We start from the raw sequence: 22,386 nt of genomic DNA on the forward strand, positions 1-22,386 counted from the left end.
GTAATGCATTACTTTTAAATTTACAAGAGAATATCTGAGTTACGTTTTCAAATAAGTAACGCAAGTTACTTTTTTTTCCAATGTAACGCATTACTTTTAAAAGTAACTTTCCCCAACACTGGTTGTGACAATGAAACTAATTTACACATGAAAACCTGCCAACGTCAGGTTCTAAATCTATCCTGTGATGTTGATGCATTAGCAACACGAAAGCAGCACCTTGACAAAGTCACTGAGTGGAAAATCATTAACCTACGACATCCCAGTTAAATTTAAATGTCACAATAACCATGAAAATATACAGTACACAGACTGTCATACCAAGGTTACTTCATGGATGATGAAATTCTTTGTGAAATGTGAACCAAAAAAAACAAAATTCACACCTATGCAAAAGAATGAAGACAACCTTGAGCTAGAATTATGTTGTTTGGCGTTCTCCATCATCCTAGTAGAGAGGGTGAAAGAGTGACACCTTCTTTCTTCGGCTGGCAACATCTTGCCGATTCCCTGCAGCTGAGAGCGGCCTCTGTAATTTATTATTTGTTCGGTTCTTATTATGGAAATACTTTCTCAATTGACTTTCACTTCTTTCTTTACTCTCCCCCCCCTCCCTCTCTTTGTTTATTTGCTATAATAACATGCTTGGTCTCGTTTCTAGGCACAGCATACGTGAAGCTTAAAAATGAGTTTTCTCTTTCAAAGGGACTTTGTTTATTTGTTCAGTCGGTCAGGTTGGGATAAAATGGCTAAGAGTGTCTATCAAGAGGTGATCGCTGAATTGAATCAAACGTGTTGCTCTCTAGTGAACATTACCTCGAATACCTAATCCAATTTTTCAGGACTGAAACAGCATGTTCTGTTTGGCTCAAATATCATAGGGTATTGCCAGTGACTACTTTATACAAGGTTGGATGTCTATTTTTCATGTGAAATTTCCCTGTACCATGTGTACCATGTGTGGAAAGCTGCTTGCTTAGCAAATGACATTATTTGACTCTTTGGATAAATCTCACAAAACCTTTGGTATAATTTCACACCAAAATCAAAAAGATACATTAAACTATGTATTAAATATATATACTATATATTAAACATTAATATAATGCATTCATTTACCTCTAATTAAATATGTATATATTATCACTGTAGTATGATAAAAAATACTGTATTACTATAATATTATTATTTATTTATTATATTACTATTTGCAGTAATGAGAATAATGGCAATCACTATTAAGAATATTGTGAATTCCTACATAAAATGTTAAAACTCTGGATGCAATAAATCACAATAAATAAATAAATACCTCAAAACACTTTGTATAATTTTTGCAAAATTCAATTCCTTATTTTAAATTTATTTTTGTTATCTGACATGGGTGCGATTGACCCCATTATTCTCACTCGAAGCCTTATTATTAACGTCAGTGTATTCATGCTTACACACAGGCAGGATGTGAGGGTAGCAATAACAGACTCAGGTGTGTAAACTTCCATAAGCATTAGTATTAGTAAAGATTAAGAGCTGGCGTTTAATCTTTGTTATTCATAGATGTCTCTCCGTTGATGTCTCTGCCTCCATTTTCACTTCTCATCAAGGCCATCAGGGTTAAAAGGCCAAGGGTGTCACTGACCGCTGACCCAAACCTCAGCTTTGATGACTGACCCATAATGCCAAGTTGTCAAGGTCTGAAAGCTAAAAGGAAGACCGGCCTCTGACCTCTCAATGTCACTGCTGGTCTACAAGGGGTTAATAGCCCCTCAAACGTCCCATAAGGGTCCACTGGGGGGTAAAAATGAGGGCTGAAACTCCCATACCAATACATCATGTCCAACCCTGCCATCATCAGCAAAATCATTCAGTTCTTGTTTTAATGAGCAGTTGTTTTTGTTCTAATCAGTTGTTTTCAGCCTGGATACACTTTTCAAATTGAGAAAATTGAAATTACGAAATTGTAAATGACTCACAAACCATCCCTACGAAATTAACAATGTAGCGCAAATTGATTTAAAAATGCATTACCCATATTTAAGAAATGTTTAACTGATCAAATTTAATTTGAGGTACATCAGCACGCAGTAAACAAATTAGCGAGTAATGAGAACACAATATTCATCACATTAGAGTCAGAAACAAACTGGAAAAAAAGATGCAAAACAAAAAGACAGACAATGAGCATTGAGTAAAATATGCCCTGCCAAATATCCCCACATGACCTTTTGCTCCCTCCTGCTGATGTCAGATCCTCCCCTCCCCTCTTCCATTGTCAAACCTCAGGAAAGGCCAGAAGCAAACCAAAATCCCCACAGGCCAGCGGACCAGGCCCAGGGTCCCATACTTCATCACAAGCACCCAGAAGGCTTTGGGGTGGGTGAGTGTATTTAAAGAGGGGGAGGTTCAGGGTGATCTGGTGCCCTTGGGCAACAAGAATGACTAAGTACCTCAGCAGTGAAAATAAGGGCCCCAAAGACAGAGCGACTTCCTCTCCTGCCGCCCATGTTTCATATCCACCGAATTAAAGGAGTCAGTTTGGCTGCACAGGTCAGTTCAGCCGCACCGCAGGCCTTACGGATGGGCTTCAGTTCAACAGGAATTCACGGGTCCTGGATAATCTTATCTAATCCATTATTAGCTGCATTTTTCATCTTAAATGCACAGATAACAAGCCTCTGATAGGGTTAATCACAGGGCGCTTACAAGTGAGGGTCAGTATGAAGATTGAAGGGCTCGCTGGGTAAAACTCCACAGCGCTCCATTTCAAGACTTCAAAGGTGGTGAAACGATATGGCACTTGACTGACAGAAGGACGATTGTGGTCTCTTTCAAGTCCATGTCAGCACAAAACACTCCCATAAAGTGAAATGTACTGAACTTAGAGTTCAGACAGATGAGGAAAAAGACTGATTGATTTCAAAGGCAAATATTTATTTAAACGCTGTAAGTTGTTGCATTGAAGAGAGTCAGTATTTTCAGTATTTAAAACAAGCTGCAGATGATAAGAGACAGGCAAAATGTCCAACAAGTCAATGAATTTTAGCTGTCTTGTCTAACTTAGTGTCTGTCGGTAAGTTTGTATCCAACTTTTTTTTTGCATAATTTTGGGTAGTCAAGCTACATTTTCTTTTCTGTCCATGTATACATAACACAATACGTAATTGAATATCTGAAGGATTAAATACACTGGTAGTGTGTATATAAGGTGGATGAAATCAAGCAACAATTTCATTATCTAAGTCTCATAAGTCCGAACTACAAAACCAGGCCGGTGCAATTTCGGTCAGACTAAAGCATTTTAATAAGACAAATTATTTTTTATTCCGACTGAAACTTTTAAAGTGCATGTAAATGCTCTAAAACATTGTTTGGACAGTACAGGAAAGGTTAAGATTCAACAGAGCACAGGGAAATGTGTGTACATTTAAAAAGGTTGGGGTTGGTAAGATTTATTTATTTTAATGTTTTTAAAAGAAGTCTCTTACACTCACCAAGTCTGCATTTATTTGATTAAAAAAAACAAAACAAAAAAAACAGTAACTGAAATATTATTACAATTTAAAGTAACTTTTTTTCAGTATACTTAAAAATGTAATTTATTCCTGTGATCGCAAAGCTGAATTTTCAGCATCATTACTTCAGTCTTCAGTGTCACATGATCCTTCAGAAATCATTCCAATATGCTGATTTGATGCTCAAGAAACATTTCTTATTATTAATGTTGAAAACAGTTGTGTTGCTTAATATTTTGGGGGGGAAATTATGTATTTTTTAGGATTCTTCGATTAATAGAAAGTTCAGCATTTATTTGAAATAGAAGTCTTTGGTAACATTATAAATGTCTTTATCATCACTTTTGTTTAATGCATCCTTGTTGGATAAAAGTACTGCTTCTATAAAAAAAAGAAAACTTACTGACCCCAAACTTTTCAACAGTAGGGTGTGTAAGTGTCTCAGTGACAGGGACTATGAAACTTTCAATAGGAGATTCCAGTGCTGAAAATCCCCCATCACTCTCAACACACTCCCACTGCTGCACAGATCCAGCGTTTCTTGAAGACCCGAGGTTACCTGCCACTGACCCGTTATCAATGAGCTTGCACAAACTCCCTGAAGTTCATCTGTCAGTGAAGGTTTACATCTGCTCAGAAGGTTAAGTGTGTCTGACAGCTGTTTTCTTTACTTTCCTGATTTGTGAGATTTGCTGTTAAGGGTTGAATTGTATGTGGTTTTAGTGTTTCTTTGTGTCTGCTTCAGTCCAGAGGAGAGCATCACCTCTTCTTGCATCTTACAGGCAGCTCAGTCTCTCCTCTTCTTCTTCAACCAAACCCCTGCAGAAGGAAAAGAAAAAAACTCAATCTGCTTTTATTTGACCCAAAGGTTAGCCTGAGGCATCTGATACTGAACGCCCTAGAAAGAGCAATGTCAAATCTAAATTTCATCTGCACTAGTGAAGCGTTAGGGCAACTATTACAACCACAATCTCACTGTCACAGGGTTCAATATAGCACTAAACTAAGTATAATCATAAGCAACTGCTGGCTATGCAGATGCTTGGATAAAAGGTGTAGAGTCTATAACATTTTAAACTAATAATGATGCTGAATGTGGCATCAGAGAGACACGTCGACAACCGGCATCTGGCAAAAACTACATTTGGGATTTTTCACAAGCCAAATGCCAATGGAGATGACAGCACTGTGCCATTAGGGGTTTGTGGAGCAGACAGCTCTCTAAAATCTGCAAGAACATACAAGCCAAGCCTTCATCTCTTATTCATCAAGGATGAGAAAGCAGCAGTAATATGAAACTAGTATATTGAGAAAAATTAGTATATCTTATTGCAAGGGCCAGAAGGCACAGAGGTGTGATATAAGCAGCCTGGCCTATCGACTAAGACAAAACCGACTTTTTCTGTCCATTTTAATGAGCTATTGTTTGTAAACTGGTCACTTCCTAAACCTCTAGGGGCAGGAAGCTCTATTTTAGGGGCATTTCAAAGGATTAAGGTTACATGGTGGATGCGTCATGCCACATACATCAGTGGAGATGGGGAGTCTTCCCAATCCGGTGATGCCATGAAAAAAAAACATGTTAAGGAAAGCAGGAAATTACTTCATGTTTCTGCAACTGTAAGGGGATGTGCTTCCTGTGACCCATCTTGGCCTCAGGAATGAGGGCACTATTCTTAGGTATGTCTTCATCATGCATTGTGTCACTCATTTACCCTACAGTGCAATTACATAATTCAACACACATATATTCTTTAAACTGTAAAATATAAATATATATATATATATATATATATATATTAGAGAGAGATGGGTTATTTTAGTTTTTATATTTTATTGTTTTTATTTATATATTTATTTTGTCTTTGCTCTATCATTTTCATATTTACCATTTTCATAATAAAGAATATTAATCAAACTATACATTATTATATTCTAGAAAGTATACATGCATTGTAACAATCTATTCTGTTGTGATGAGGAAATTCTAATAAAAAAAAAAACTTAAAACATGTTAAAACAGACTTTGACTTTTTTATAAGGAAACTGGAAGTAGTACTTTCCTCTGGGGGGGACAAATATCACATGATATTTTGATTTGTCTGTTTTACGGTCTACTTGATAAAATCTTAAGTCTGATCACTTGTAACAGTAATAGCTATTTAATAATTACTTTTAATGTTAAAAGCACACTTCTCTGCAACAAGCTGAATGATTTACACAACCGTTCAAAGGTTTAGGGTCAGTATTTTTTATATATATATATTTTTTTTATTTTAAATATTAATATTTTTCAAAAGTTAGAATAAAGACATTATGATGTTACAAAAAGTTTCCATAAAAAAAAAAACCCTGCTCTTTAAACATTTCTATTCATCAAAGAATCCTGAAAAAATATCATGGTTTCCACAAAAATATTAGGCAGCACATTGTTTTCAACAATGATAACAATAAAAAAAAATTATTGATCACCAAATCAGCATATTAGAATGATTTCAGAAGGATCATGAGACACTGAAGACTGCAGTAATAACTGCTAAAAATTTAACTTCGCGTTACAGGAATAAATTACATTTTAAAATGTATTAAGATAGAAAACGGCTATTTTAAACTGCTATATTATTTGACTCTTAGCTTTCACTTTTAGACTATTTCACTTTTTACTATATTATTGATCAAATAAAAAGCAGCTTTGATGAGCATGAGACTTTTTACCAAAATATTTAAATATTCCACTGACCCCAAACTTTTAAATGTTATAGAGTATCATGTTAATGTATGAGCTATAATAATAGCAACGCTTGCCTTTACACAGCACCAGTAATGACTCTCATAACATGTATCACCTGTAAGCAGCAATCTCTATGTCTAGATTCATCTTCTGATTCAGCAGTTCTTCATAGTCCCCACTCTGATCCTTCATCTGGAACTGAAGATCAGCCTCCTCCTCCTCCAGCTGACAAATGTAATTCTGAACAGAGACAGCACAGTGGTGAGATACTGAGAACTGCTGCAGTAGAATATGAACAGTGAGCGTTTGTACCTCCAGCTTCTCTATTTCCTCCAGGTATTTGGCTTTCCTGGCTTCTATTTCAGCCTCCAACTCGTCTCCACGCTTCTCCAGCTCTGCCACCTCTTTCTGCAGCTCTGCAATCTACAATCACACATATACAGCACCAGTAAAGATTTGGACACACCTGACTGAATGTATGCGTGTGATCTAAAGGCTTGTGATCTAAATACTTAAAATTATATACTGATGCATGCACTTTTATTTATTAAAAATTTATAAAATAAATAAAAGATGAGACAAGATATTACACCAGAGCCTACAAGCATCCAGCATATTGGGAGTTCCATCAATACTCTTTAAAAACCACCCCATGAAGTTGACCAGAGTGTGCAGAGCTATAATCTAGACAAAGGGTGGATAATTTAAAGCTAAAATACAAGAACGTTTTATTTGTTTAACTTTTTATCATCACTATATAATTTCCATAACTCCCTTTGTGTAATTTCATAGTTTTGATGACTTTACAATGTGGGAAATGGTAAAAAATTCAATAAAAAATTAATGCGAGTGTCCAAACAAAGACTTTCACTGTGCATAAACATAAACTGATGCAGATCCACAATGTATAACAACACAGAGCTGAGCTTAACATAACATTATGTTGTAATTAATGGCTCTTTTGGTCTTAAACTAGCAATTGTGAGAACATGTCTGAAAACAGTTGACGTTTCATGTTGCATATTCACCCATCAACAAACACAACGCAGAGAACTGTCAGCCACACCTCTGTGCACGAGCTGCCCTGCTGTGAGTAATTACTGTAATCAGGTAAGTTAAACAGTCAGCTGTCAGAGATGGATGGAGATTGCACGCTCCGTTTCTCTTTCAGGTAGATCATGGGAGGCTCCGAGCTCTGTTATTAACAAGCTGATGATACGTCAACCGATGAAAATGGTTGTTACTCTGGTCTGGGTCTTGAGTGAGAGTAAGGCGGTCTGCAACCCCCCCCCACTAGAGAAAACTAGCCATGTCTCTGCTGTAATGTACAGCTAAACGAGACCTGATTTCACCACCAACAGTTTGTTTAGGCAAACTGTCTCAGAGAGCAACAAGATCACTAGTATCCTTCCTTAATGGCAGGAGAGATAGGGCGACAAGTATATTAGGGATGTGTCCAAAACCAAAGACATCTGCCTGCTGCTCAGTCAAAAAAAAATTAATAGAGCATTTTAAGAAAACTGTGGGTCAGTGGCACAATTCTCATTTTTGTCTTGATATATTAATTTACTTCAAACTACATTAAACATGTAATTTGACCATATAATGATTTGAATTCTGCTCTTCTATGATGAGTATTTTTTTATTTTAAATTAGAATTATGATAATTTTCTGGGGCATGGAATAAAAAAATCCTGATATTATAATGAAGAAAAAAGCCTCATTAAAAACATGCCAAGGTCAATACATATCTTAAAATATCAGTTAATCTGACACCAAGGCAAGGTTAGCTCAGGTTGTAAAATGTCATGTGGTCCAACCCTCCAAAAAGCTACTATTTATGAATTAATAATTCATAATATTTGTAAAAGGTTAAAATAAAATGAAATAAAATAAAGCATTTTTACTTTTCAAAAAATACACTGAAAACATTTTTGAAAATAATGATTAAGATGTGTGCACTCACTTCAAGGTGTATGGAAAATGTGTTAATACGTTTTAATTTTTACTTGCTATTTTATTTTTTTTATAATCATTTTATTAATAAAAGTTTTTCAAATCCATATGAAACTAATACATACATAGAGCACATTTCTAAGAAATTAGCACATGTTTTAAATTAGTATTTCAAAAGATATTTGCCTTTTCTTAATCCTGGACACTCTTATTTGTCACAGACCCTTCAAATAGGCTTCTAAGACAACATGCATGAATTCAAGTGAGTTTCATAAATACTGAATATTTCTTGACTACAATACATATTTCCCAGCAGAAATGGGACCATTGGCTACAGAAGTCATCATTCTTTCCGCCAACCACTGAAATGCACAGAAGGAATTGGATATCATATAGAAGACATCTATGCTATGACCGGTTGAAGGGATTTTAGTAGACAGGATGTTATATAAACACTGGATTCAGACGTGCCTCCAAGGTAGGAAGGCATCCTGCAAAGGTTTCTGACACAAGCTAAGAAACACAACAGATAGGAGAGAAATGAAGACAGAAAATACAGAGAGAATGTAGTATGAAAGGAGGAAGCAAGACTGGCCATCACTGATCAGGGAACAGGATCCTGTGTTATGAGAGTGAGCAGTGTGCTTGAAGACGGTCTGTTTATTTTAAGAGAGGGGCTACGACCACAACCACAATAATTAGAACCAAACCGCCCTGTTTGTTATCTTAAATGTAAAGGTGTCAGTTGTGACTGACCAACGATTTTCTGAAGCAGCGAACGGCTCCTAATCATTTCAAACATAAATCCTGAATGATTTCCCTTTTGTCACTTTTTCTTCCCTGCCTTTTTTTTCAACCCAAAGTTTCTCTTCCTGTCGGTGAGGGAGGCTGACAGGTGAGATTTTATTACTACGGCTCACTGCAATTTGCTGTCTCCCGAGGCACTGCAGGAATGTGTGAAGTTTATGAAGTTTATGATTGGGGGAGAGAGTGCGTCGGCAGACTGTGAAATGTATTGTTCATAATGGAAGACAGTGAGCGAGATAAACACTGTTAGAGACGATACACTCCTCACAAGCTCCTGGTCCTATCTCTCAGAATAAACACTCCTGGCAGCAGGAGTTCTCTTACTTTATTCCTCAGCTGTCAGTCTGACTGAGGACACTGCATTGTGAAACACCATCCCCCACAAAAACTCCTTAGCTTTTGCCTGCTCTCCTAAACGCTGATTTTCAGCATTAGGCCTGACACAGGAACTCACGTCTGATGCTGAGCTGTTGAGGTGGTGGGTGTTCAGGTCAATCATTTGAGTTAAGCTGTGGCCATGTACACACCGCACAGGATTGAGAGTTACAACCGCATTTTAATGTAGGGCCAAATCCCTTAAATTATTGTTCTGTGACCACAGAGATTACAAGAGCACAAAACAGCAAGACAAATATGGACAAGTACCTCTATCCCTCGAAGGCTCGTTTTTGTTTGCACAATAACAGACTCACTAGGGAGTCTGTCTCCTAAAATGTAACATTTAAGAGCCAAATGACTTTATTTTACAAATTACAGAATAGTTAAAATGGTTCGTCAGCAGCATTTGGTTACCTTTCACTGTAACTCAATCCTGACTGATCCGGACTGTATTTGTGACACATAAATGTCTCTGCTTTGTACAAATATTTCTGCCTGTTTGTATAAAATATAAAAATGTAATTATAATCAAATGATAAAAATGAATTTATATTTAATCTCTAGAAAAAGTGCAACACTCATTCTACAAATATAAATCTAACTTTATTTCTTCAAAAACAGTGACATTTCGGCCAACTTGTCTGATGAATTGTCTGGTGAAATATTATTACTACCAAACAAAGTTTCCTGGTCAATTAATTCAACATTATTGGATCGTACTACACTAAACAATCAATGACACTTTTAGCATATTTAATTTATAACAACAACACTATTTTTGTTGTATTTTTTTTACATTGTAATTAAAATATTTTTCATTACAACAAATAGTTCCCAGTTCGCTAAGAAACAAATAATAATAACAGTTTTTTGTGAGCTCAGTAACAGTTCTGGGCTGCATTTCCCAAAAGCATTGTAAGCTTAAGTACATTGTAGACTCATTGAAACCAATGGAGCTACGATCAACTTAGGCTTACGATGCTTTTGGGAATCGCAGCCCTGATCGATTCATTAAGTGAGTTTGATTCAATCTGCTAACTCACATGCAAGTTGAAGACCATTCTGTACTGGTTCATAAGAATCATTTCAGAATCATAAATCAGATGGTGTTCATTATTTCATGTAGGAAACAGTGGTGTGCACTCTAATGAGATGATATCTGCCTAAACTAAAACAAAGGTTTGTAGATTGCCACCAAAGATGACTAGAATTTAAATTATTGTCCAAAGGTTTTGTTTTTTGTCTAATTTGCGATCGTTTTAGTGGCAGTCTGGAGCCCTGGAGTGGCTTTTGATGGTTCAGAGTTGTGTCGTTGAAGGTAAACTCACTCACCAAGTTCTTGAGGACATTCACGTCAGTCTCTTTGGAGACGTCCTTCACTTTCCCTCCAGTCAACTTAGCCAGCTGCTCCTCCTTCTCCTTTCCTGCGGCATCAATGGCGGCAGCGCTCGAGGCTCTGAACTCAAACTGAAAAGCAGGAAAGGTTCACAGCTTTAAGTTTCTTCCATCTCTGAAGAAGAGAGTTACCACCCATTAAGTTCTGCAGACAGTGAAGATGAATCACTGATTATTCCCAGAAGAAAGAAGAGCAAATGAAGGCCCATCAGGTGAGCAGGTGCAACCAGTCAAAAATCAGCCTCCAATTACTGTCCCCCTCAAATCCCAATCAATATCAATTGTGAGCGAAACAATTGGACCTTGTGCGGCGCTAATGAAACAAAGCACTAGTTTTTGGTTCCGAGACCACCTGAGAGAGAGCACTGAATAGAAAACCAGAGCAAATGAAAATAGAGAGGGGTGGTAAAGGATGTGTTTGTGCATGCGTGAGCTGGTTTTTGTGCATGTACAACTTTTGGCACAAGAGCAGGAGTTGTTCTTGGCCTGCTTATCTTACAAACACACACTAGAAGTCTCTAATAGCCTATAGAGGCTCTCCAGTGTCTTCTTGTAGAAGTGCTCTCTTCTCCTCTCCAGACTCATTCTGCATAGAAACCTGGGAAGGGCTCCAGAGCTCTGATTACCGCCGCGACCCTGGTCGAGAGCAGCCACTCTTGGGGCAAATGGGGTTAAAGGGCACTGGTGCTGTAGGATGACCTTTAGAGAGCCCTCACTCCTCAAACGACACAGAGGGGACAATAGTGCTCTGTGCTAGATGTGGACAGAGCTCTCTGTCTAACAAAACTGTCCCCTGAAGTAAAGTGTGAAAGAGGAAGAAAAAAACAAGCATACCAGCCACAATGAGGTGTGTTAAGAGGTTAGTTCAACCAAAAGGATGATTCTGTCATCATTTGCAAGGCATATGGGGCTTTTTAATCCTTCTAGATCTTTTTGCAGTGCTTGATAGTGTCCATCCCCATTCACTTTCGTAAAATGAAAAAGAGCAGCATGAGCATTATGCTACATTTCTCCTTTTCTGTGCCACGATTTGGTGAACCAATCCTTTAAAAGGAATGTTTCAAGTTGATAAAATCTCAACAGACATAATGTGAAAATGCTGATTACCACAGAAAATAATTATTAAATAACTGACAGAATAAAATAAAATATTAGTCCCACTGCAAAAATTATAAAGACAATATAAATATTAGACAACTTTACAGCTCAAATAATAATTTTTTTTAAACTAAAGACTTTAAGAGCTTCAAAAAATAATGAGCTTCAAATTTAGGCCTTTAAACTCCCTGGAACGCTGGTTTTGTTTACTTTTATTATCTTGTATATTATTATATTAGTATATTACATTAACTAACGGCTTGATTTTTACCGTACATTTCTGTCATATGGACATCAACTTGAGATAGTCACCACTGATAAGCTATTACTAAATACAATGCAGAAACTTAAATTTTATGTAAAGCTGCTTTGCAACGATTTGCATTGTGAAAAGCGCTATACAAATAAACTTGAATTGAATTGAATATTGTCTTTTATATGTCTCTTTGAAGAAGTCAAGGCAGCATTTATTTGCTCATAAATACAGTAAAAAATTGTTAAATATTATTACATCTTTAAATAAGTGTTTTCTATTTTAATAAATTTAATAAACTCTGAATTTTCAGCAGCCAGTATTCAGTGTCACGTGTGTGTGTGTGTGTGTGTGTGTGAATTTATCTTTCATAAATCTTTCTAATAATGCTGATTTGGTGTCTAAGACACCTTTCTTATTATTATCGTTGAAAACAGTTGTGCTGTTTAATATTTTTGTGGAAACCGTGATACTTTCTTCAGGATTCTTTAATTAAAACGTTCAAAAGAACAGCATTCATTTATTAACATTCTCACTGTCTTTACTGTAACTTTTAATCAATATAGTGCATCCTTGCTGAATAAATTTATTTAAAAAATACTTCCTGACCCAAACTTTTGAACAGCAGTGTATATGCTAGAAGAGCTGTCAATTTAGCGTGTACTCAGTGTCAATAGTCATTGACAGAGTCTATGTCTCTATGTGTAATTTACCTTGAGGCTCTCAGCTAGTGTGCCATAGTACTCCTTGATGTCCATGATGGCTGGTGTGATATCAAAGGAGGAGAACTGCAGGGATACAGTAGGAGAACCTTCATCCGGAGTCCTGGGCTCACACAATTTCTCCAGCCTCTGTGGACAAAACAACATTATGACTTTCGGTTTCTCCTCAGGTAACAGTATCTGCCAGTGCGAGAAAGGGCAGCCGTTCATTAATCTGAGCCTGATAAAGTGTTCATGAAAAGGAGATTGAGTCCAAGTCTCAGCTTGTTCTCCTCAACATGAATAATGAGAGAGCGGCAGATGTATCAAGATAATAATAGCAGTTAATAAAACAAGAAGAACTTCTGTTTTAATTTCATGCGCCTGAACTGTGAGTTATGCCGCACGTCCCAGAGGGAGGTCAATGGATACTTCTCTGTTTCCAGCACTTGAGTACCCGCAGACTCCCCATATACTGTATTCTTTCATTTTATGTTTTGAGGGACCGTGTTTCCTGTCAGTCTCCATTCCGCAAAACCTGTTCCCCTTTCGATCAGAGGAGACACTTTAAACGGCGAAACCCCCAGAAGACCATTCCAAGAATTCAGAGGTCTAAGGTAAAAGTGCCTTTTCTGATTACAACTAAGAAGTAACAAGAAGAAGTGTTATTGACGCAATATTCTGCATGGCCTTACCGTTTCGTGCTGCCTCGCCATGGTGGCCAGCTGCTCCTCATAGATGGCCACTTGCTCTCGAAGGGCCAGGCAGTCAGTGGTAATTGCATCCACCTCCTGAGCAGGGCAACGGAAATAAAGGTCAATTCAAACACCAAGCACTTACCCCTCAACATCTTCTATCGTGCGCATCATCAGTGCCACAGGGTTTTGCCCCAGCAAAGACTGCAATGCAGGGAAGAAGAGATCCACATACGCAGCCCGACATCCAACGTTCAGACAAAGCTGCGCTTTATTCGGCTCATCTGGGTATCTTAAGTGCCTGATTAATTGGCGATGAATTCAATTACTCAGAATGAAAGCATTTGCATGCAAATGCTGCAGTGTGACGGTGGGTCTGGGCGGCAGAGGAAGCGCATTGCACACACACGCTTCCCTGGAGCCTAGAATTGGCACAGTGGCCGCTGTTCCCGTTATCTCAGCACGAACACAAGCCCAGTACTGGAGAGTCTAGACAGCGTTTCGATGCCGATTTGCTTGCTCTATTCCACATTGCCGAAGGGCTAAATTACACTATGGTGGACGCATTACAGCTAGTTGCTTAAAATTATGCTTTCTCATGCCATTTTCTTTTCATTTAATCATTATCATCGCTTCTTTAAAATGCCAGTTAACTCCAGATTAGTGAATTCAAACTAGTGAAGATACAAAAACGCACGCTTATGTCTCTAAAGTATATTATTTATACAGCTGCAACCCCACTTCTATATTATCCTAGTGACTACCTCTTTGGTTCTCTTCCTGTTTTATTCTTTCCCTCCAAACCTCCTTTCTCCTCTCAGCCCAGCCGGAGAGCTAAGCCCTGCTCTGTTGCATCTAGGAGATATGAGAGGCTGAATGAGTGAATTATTAGGCATGGTGAAAGCTTTCCCACATCTGCTCTTTTACTGGAGATGTGCTCTGACATCTGTGGGGTGACGGAGTGGTTTCTACACAAAGCAGCTCGGGTTTCAGAGCGGCCACTGGCCGAGAGTCAGCGAGGTCTGTAATCAGGACTCTCCAGAGCGGATCTGGAAGCAGCAGCTGTACTGTGCCACTCCAGACTTTCACACACCTCCACCAACGTCAGAACACCCAACCCCACCCCACCCACTGCACAGGCTAACACTGCCATCTAGTGGTGGGGAAAGTGTAGAACTTTGCAAAAGTTCATTTAAAAGCCTATATTCTGGCGTATAAATGCATAGATTTGTATCTGGTGGGAAGGTGTGAGGTAGTGATTAAGGTTACTGCAAGAAGTGTTCCTACCCTGCAAGAAGTGCATTTTTCTGTATCAAGTTGCTTTGGATTAAAAAAAAAGAACCCTTAAATGACTTCCTGTTTAAAATTGCACAGTGGCATCCAAAAGGTATTTGGACAATTAAGCCACAATTAATATATGAATTTGATTGCATTAGACATAAAACACCTGATAAACTTTCATAATTAAGACAAAATGTATGTGGATATTTTGATTGAATCAGTGTTTGTATTGTTAACTAACTAAAACGCAAACTTTTTAAAACCGTTTTTGGTAACTGAACTATAAATAAAATTGAATATTAAATGAAAAAAAAAACTTAAGAAATAAGTTGAAGTACTAAAAGTACTAAATCTGAGATAAAAATAAGTTAAAGGTAAATAGAAATATATATATTTAAAAAATGACAAATGCTCAACAAATTTACTAAAACAAACTAAAATTAAAATGCCAATAATAATAATAATTATAATAATAGTAAATAAAACTAAAATAAAAACAGTACTGAGTGTTTTGTGTTTGTCAGACTTGTCCATAGTTAATATGTCCACAGAGTAATGTAAAGTATAGCAAAAATAGCAAAAATAACAGGAGAAGTGAAAATAAAAAAGGTTCATTTCTTTAAAGAGTGGGTTTGGTATTGTTATAATTTATCAAAAGCTGTGAAATTCAACTTTAAGTGTGGCTGAAATGTCCAAATACATTTTGGGGCCTGTATATACACTGCATAGAAAATAACATCTGCAGTATTCATGGCATTACCACAGAAACAGCATCTTGTTCTTGCTGGATGAATCTCTTGTGCTCAACCACCTGATCGTATTTCATCTGCAGACGCCACAGTTCACCCTTCAGCTCTTCTGTGTTGCATAAAATCTCCTCCTGAGGGAAACAACAGGCCAGCAGCAATGAAAGAACCAATAAAATAGATCATGTGTTAAAGAAACTATGACATTTGAGGAGAAAACGCACGACTTATCAATTTAATTTCATCAAGTGAGGCATAAATATCCAGCAGCACCCAGGCTGGAGTTTCTGAGAGGTACCTTCTCTTTCCGTAGCCTCTCTATCACAGCCTCCAGACTGTAGTCCACAGGACCACTGATGCTGACGGTGGTGGTGGAGATCTGTTCTGACTCCAGCATTTCCTCCAGCTCAATAATCTCAGCCTCCAGAGATTCATTCTCCTCTTCTAGACACCGAACCTTCAATGGTCACAAAAGTAGAGGACATGTATAAGAGCAATTGCTTATGCTCACACTGTTGTATCATATTATACCACGCAGTAGAGGACACTGTGACTGCAGCATCTTCATGGCCTTAATATGATTTTCCTCACACCCTCAGGCAAATGACTGACCCCATTAAACATCATGGAAATATGATAATTGGGCCACACACAGGGAACCCATTAGATTCAGCATGAGCACAGCTGGTTGTTAGCGCTGAATGAGTTATTAGGCATGGTGAAAGCTTTCCCACATCTGCTCTTTTACTGGAGATGTGCTCTGACATCTGTGGGGTGATGGAGTGGTTTCTACAGAAAGCAGCTCGGGTTTCAGAGTGGCCGCTGGCCGGGAGTCAGCAAGGCCAGTTATCAGGACTCTCCAGAGCGGATCTGGGAGCAGCAGCTGTGCTGTGCCACTCCAGGGACTTTCACACACCTCCACTGGAGTCAGAACACCCCACCCCACCCAGAGCACAGACTAACACTGCCATCTAGTGGTGGGGAAAGTGTAGAACTTCGCAAAAGTTAATTAAAAAGCCTGTATCCTGGTGTATTAATGCATAGATTTGAATCTGGTGGGAAGGGTGTGGCATAGTGATTAAGGTTACTGCAAGAAGTGCATTTTTTTTATTAAGTTGCTTTGGATAAAAATGTAAAAAAAAGGTTAAATTACATCTTATTGTTCAAAAGTGCAAAGTGGCATCCAAAAAGTATTTGGACACTTAAGCCACACTTAATGTATGAATTTGATTGCATTAGACATTACAATATCAAATCAGGCATGTGACATTTATTTTAAACTTGAGAAACTCTTTATATAATACAACACCTGATAAACTTTTATAATTAAGACCAGATGTATGTGGGTATTTTGATTGGATCGGTGTTGTTATTGTTAACTTAAACTAAAACTATTTAAAATAAAAAAACTGAACTAAAATAAAATAAAATATTAAATAAAAAGCTTAAACTTAAAAAAAAAAACATAAGATAACAAAAATAAATAAATAAATAAAGTACTAAAATGACAAAAACTGAGATAAAAATAAGTTAAAAGGTAAATAGAAATATAAAACAAAATTACTAAAACTTAATCTAAAATTAAAATGCTAATAATTATAGTAATAGTAATAATAGTAGTAGTAAATAAAAATAAAACAGTACTGGATATGTTGTGTTTGTCAAACTTGTCCATAGTTAATGTGTCCATAGAGTAAAATATACTATATATATTTTTTCTCTAGTGATTTATTCTGTGTGAAATGGGAAACTGAAACATCCACTAAAAATTATCTTGGAGCAGTTGATCTAAAATTAAACAGCAAAAATAACAAGAAAAGTGAAAGTAAAAATGTTAGTTCTGAGAAAAGACCATGCATCATTTCTTCAAAGAGTTGGTTTGATATTATAATGCATCAAAACCAGTAAAATTCAACGTTAAATGTGGCGAAAGTGTCCAAATACATTTGGGGCCTGTATATACACCACATATCAAATAACATCTGCAGTATTCATGGCATTACCACAGAAACATCTTCTCGCTCTTGCTGGATGAGTCTCTTGTGCTCAACCGCCTGATCGTATTTCATCTGCAGACGCCGCAGCTCACCCTTCAGCTCCTCCGTGTTGCATAAAATCTCCTCCTAAGGGAAACGATAGGCCAGCAGCAATGAAAGAACCAATAAAATAGATCATGTGTTAAAGAAACTATGACATTTGAGGAGAAAACGCACGACTTATCAATTTAATTTCATCAAGTGAGGCATAAATATCCAGCAGCACCCAGGCTGGAGTTTCTGAGAGGTACCTTCTCTTTCCGTAGCCTCTCTATCACAGCCTCCAGACTGTAGTCCACAGGACCACTGATGCTGACGGTGGTGGTGGAGATCTGTTCTGACTCCAGCATTTCCTCCAGCTCAATAATCTCAGCCTCCAGAGATTCATTCTCCTCTTCTAGACACCGAACCTTCAATGGTCACAAAAGTAGAGGACATGTATAAGAGCAATTGCTTATGCTCACACTGTTGTATCATATTATACCACGCAGTAGAGGACACTGTGACTGCAGCATCTTCATGGCCTTAATATGATTTTCCTCACACCCTCAGGCAAATGACTGACCCCATTAAACATCATGGAAATATGATAATTGGGCCACACACAGGGAACCCATTAGATTCAGCATGAGCACAGCTGGTTGTTAGCCAGCAGAACCTTGGGTGTGTATGATGTGAAAATTTTCATATGGCTCACCACGTCGATTAGGCCGGCCAGGCGATCGTTGAGGGCAGCGATGACAGAGCGTTCATTGACAAATCGTGCCACACCCTCCATGTTTAGGGCACGAGCTGCAGCAAAATCCAGCTCGGGACATTCACGCGCTGAAACTCCACCCCTGTCAAACACACTGAAAGCTTTACGATGTCTGCAATGGCTTGTTTATTTTCTATGCAAGCATAAGCAAACAATGCTGAAGGAAAAGAGGAAATACTGAAGCATAAAAGAGCTACATGTTTATGTAGTTTATTTAGAATTCAAAGTAATAAGAAAGAGTGAAGTAACTGTTTACATGATTCAGTATAGGATTTTGGATGGATGTGCATTCCTGGTTGCCAGTATAAAAATAAAAAAAAATGTAGAAGAAACAACGATTTTCCTCCCATAGTTTTATAAGATCCCCTAGTGTTATGATCTAATTATTCTGGTACAATCAGGAGGTAAATATCATATCCAAACAAACATGTTCTTTTAATTTATTCCTATGTAGTTTACAATACAGCTTTTAGCAATACAATTCAGCTTTGCCATCACAGAAATAAATTACAATTTACAATATTAAAATTAGTGCTGTCAAATGATTAATCCCATACTAAATAAAATTTTTTGTTTGCATAATATATGTGTGTTCTGTGTATATTAATTATGTATATATAAATACACACACATGCAGTATATATTTTGAAAATATTTACATGTCTATGTTTATATTCATATAATTTATATTATAAATAAATATATTTAATATATAAACAACATTTTTCTGAAATACATAAACAAATTTACATTGTAATATTTCACAATATTGCTGTTTTTTATTATTAAATAAATGCAGCATTGGTGAATGTAAGAGACTTCTTTCAAAAAGAAATGTATTAACCCATAACTTTTACATATGTGACCCTGGAGCACAAAACCAGTCTTAAGTCGCTGGGGTATATTTGTAGCAATAGCCAAAAATAAATTTTATGGGTCAAAATTATCTATTTTTCTTTCATGCCAAAAATCATTAGGATATTAAGTAAAGATCATGTTCCATGAAGATATTTTGTAAATTTCCTACCGTAAATATATCAAAACGTATTGTCATATCCTAACAAACTATACATCAATGGAAAGCTTATTTAGTTTTGAGATTATGTATCAATTCAAAAAACGGTCACATTTAATAATAATAATAATAACAACAACAACAACTTGAACGAAGATGAAACTGAATCCTGCTCTGTGAGTTTATATGGAGACACGCTCTGAAATGCTAAAATAGCAATTCTATGCGGATTACTATATGTTCATAATCTAGGGTTCAAAACAGCATATGTGTGGGCTTTCAGATCTATAAGCACTGACCTGGCAGTGAAGCGGGCCTGGACTCCACAGCGTCCTGCAGCCTGGCTCCACTGCTCCTCCTCAAACAGCTTACGGTAGGAAGACACTCTCAGCAGGGCCATGACAGCAGAAGGACAGCAAGAAAAGATGACAACCGCACCAACAGGGGGTCTTTATAGATGCCGGTGCTGAGAATGTCACAAGCACTTGTGGGATCTCTCACTGAACACAAGGTGGACTAACTAGAGGAACAGCGTCAGGAGATAAACCTTTCACATGGAGCAGAAACAATTTAGAGATTGGAGGCCACTCCTTCAGAAAGCTGTTATACTGGGACAATGACAGTTCAGCTTTGAAGAGGTTGCACTAGTATTACTTATTATTTGAGCATTAATAATAATAATAATAATAATAATACTACAGACTATTGACTTAGCAAGCACCAGTAAACAAAAAAAAAACTATTCCAAAAAGCCCAATAATATCATCATAATGTCTTTATTTCATTGAATAAATTAGATGCCCGGCCCCTCCCTACAAATAAAACAAAGTATGTGCAAGTACCCATCTGCAAAGTACCAGAAACGTCATTACAAAAACTGAATGGATAGAAAGACAGGTCACAACAATAAACAAACAGACAGGGTGGTGATCACAGCACACCAGAAATCTGTGTAATGACCATCTGCATTTCTGTTCCTCTGATTCAGTCTCCTGCAATGAGGTCCTCCCAGAGACATCATCTATTGGCAATGAAAATAATGATTTCAGATGATAAGTGTTTGAATAAGACAGCCGAGCTCCATGGTGGCCCTTTCCAAAGCAGAAATTAGAAAAAAATAAGCCCAACAGAAAGCTCAGACACAGGGGGCTTGTAAACATGGCAGAGGATGTGAAGAGATTTAGGCATCTGAGATCATTGGATGACTTCAAACCACAGCCAATATCATTCACAGCACATCACTACTTAGAGTTTTCAACACTCAGGAAAAATGTGCAGAAATTGTAACAGCTTGTCACTGGGTCAGTACCTCAAGGACATCTTTGTAACTTATTTACCCCTAAAAGTGCACAGTAGTACATAAAAGGTACATAATAGGTACTAATATGTACCTTTTCGGGGTAGATAAGGTACAAAGTTGCCCCTTTAAGGGTACTGTCACAAGCTATATGCATAAAACTACAATTTCTGCACATTTTTTCTGACAGTAAGGGAAGGCAGAACGAGTTGGTCAGAAACTGCTTACAACTCTTTTTCCAAGTTGCAAGACTCACACAAAATATTTCCTGTGAGATTTTGAGGAAATGTTGCTAATGGAGGCAACAATGTCACACGCATTGTGGAGAAACAGCTTGTGTGGTTTGTGCTACAATAATATTTTAGCATTGGGGTGATGAATAATATGAGTACAACCGAGGAGACTTCCTCTTTACACACTGTAGTACTAAACCAGACTGACTGGCACAAGAAGTTAAAAACCAGCAGAATTCTTAGAATTTCCCAATGTGTACTATGAATTCAAGAGAGATAAACATATGCCGGTATGTCACTACACGGAAACAGAACGTGTAAATGTAACATGAAACAACACCAACAAAGGACACAAAGACTGTAAACGTACACAAAATTATCCCAGTCTGGGTTAGTATAACACTCAACATACATATATAAATAGAAGGACCACGACTCCGACTTCATTACAAGACATGACAGATAAAAGACGATAAAAGACCCACTGAGCACATCAGTTAAAATGTTAACGTCTCTGTAGCACGACAGGATCCAGAACAGAGCTGTAAAAGAGTAAGACCTCAAAAGAATAAGTTTCAGACCCAGAGTCCAGATCTAATGAAGGCAAACTCATCCGTTCGTTGCCATTATTCAAGGTGACTAATAATTATGGGTGTGGTTGTGCCATCAGAAGGGACCGAGGAGGAGACCAGAGAGCGTGTTTCTTACAGATAACAGACTTATATTCATCTGTGGAGGACATCCAAATGCCCAATGCTGAGGACAACTGTGTAGGAGACAGGAAAACATATATAACATGTGCACACCACACCGGACAATGCCGGCTGATTCACCATGATTCAGATAGAACTGAGTAAAGATTATAGTCCAGACTTCTCCTCCACTCCGAAAAGTTGTAGTCGATTGTCAAAGTCACCTTGTAGGAAACAATTCTCTGTGAAGGTCATTTTTGAAGGAGAAAAGGAATAGAGCATGAGACAGATGGAAAATGGTGCTCTGACGGAGCGTTTAACCCGGGCAGCAGCAGTCAGTACAATCTCCACAACATGGCTTTCCTTTAGTGAAACAAAGTCTTTTTTTTTTGAGAGCCCATGAGTCACATCTAACACATTCAGTCAAATCTGGTCGGGAATATTGGATTTGGCATTACAGCACTCTGATCCAGAGGACAAAACCAGAGAAAGTGGGGTTTCTCTGTAGCATTACAGATGCTACAGTCAAGGTTTGTAAGGGTTAAAGTGTAGTTATTAATACTACAGAGATAAACTGACACCTATTCTCCTCTGAAGCAGGAACAGAAGAATAACGAAACGTAACCAATGGGCAGTGTCTGTGCAAAACAGGCACTTATCCAACAGTGCCAAACTTTCATCACGGAGGCAGTCAGCCATCTTAGTGCAGGGCGGCCCAAATATCTCCCAGAAGACCAGCCACAAACACACCTCAAGTGTCTTTTTGCTCCACCTGAACACCTCTGAGAGAAGGCATGACACCT

At 37.6% G+C, this 22,386-nt stretch overlaps 1 protein-coding gene across 2 annotated transcripts; it reads right to left on the bottom strand.

The window, feature by feature from the left end:
- Positions 1–3,873: 3,873 nt before the first annotated feature.
- Positions 3,874–19,769, bottom strand: LOC107744551 (vimentin-4-like). 2 transcript variants are annotated; one of them, XM_016558261.1, is made up of 10 exons: positions 19,661–19,769; positions 18,287–18,428; positions 17,841–17,999; positions 17,557–17,676; positions 13,527–13,622; positions 12,844–12,981; positions 10,717–10,851; positions 6,556–6,666; positions 6,359–6,483; positions 3,874–4,331 (listed from the first exon to the last, which is right to left on the bottom strand). In XM_016558261.1, exons 1-10 carry the CDS (start codon positions 19,759–19,761, stop codon positions 4,289–4,291), a joined length of 1,170 nt encoding a protein of 389 aa, XP_016413747.1. In that variant the 5' UTR covers positions 19,762–19,769; the 3' UTR covers positions 3,874–4,288. The 2 variants fall into 2 exon arrangements, with proteins under 2 accessions (XP_016413747.1, XP_016413748.1); XM_016558262.1 differs by lacking the exon at positions 13,527–13,622.
- Between the last annotated feature and the right edge of the window lie 2,617 nt (positions 19,770–22,386).

Source organism: Sinocyclocheilus rhinocerous, unplaced genomic scaffold, assembly GCF_001515625.1.
Source record: "Sinocyclocheilus rhinocerous isolate Xijiao unplaced genomic scaffold, SAMN03320098_v1.1 scaffold557, whole genome shotgun sequence".
In the NCBI taxonomy this organism is placed as follows: domain Eukaryota; kingdom Metazoa; phylum Chordata; class Actinopteri; order Cypriniformes; family Cyprinidae; genus Sinocyclocheilus; species Sinocyclocheilus rhinocerous.

Coding starts and splice junctions, on each gene's coding strand:
- LOC107744551 (XM_016558261.1), bottom strand. CDS start 19,761: ATGGCCCTGCTGAGAGTGTCTTCCTACCGTAAGCTGTTTGAGGAGGAG. Junction 18,429..19,660: donor CAGGCCCGCTTCACTGCCAG/GTCAGTGCTTAT, acceptor TGTGTTTGACAG/GGGTGGAGTTTCAGCGCGTG. Junction 13,623..17,556: donor AGCGAGAAGATGTTTCTGTG/GTAATGCCATGA, acceptor TGCCCTGCTCAG/GAGGTGGATGCAATTACCAC.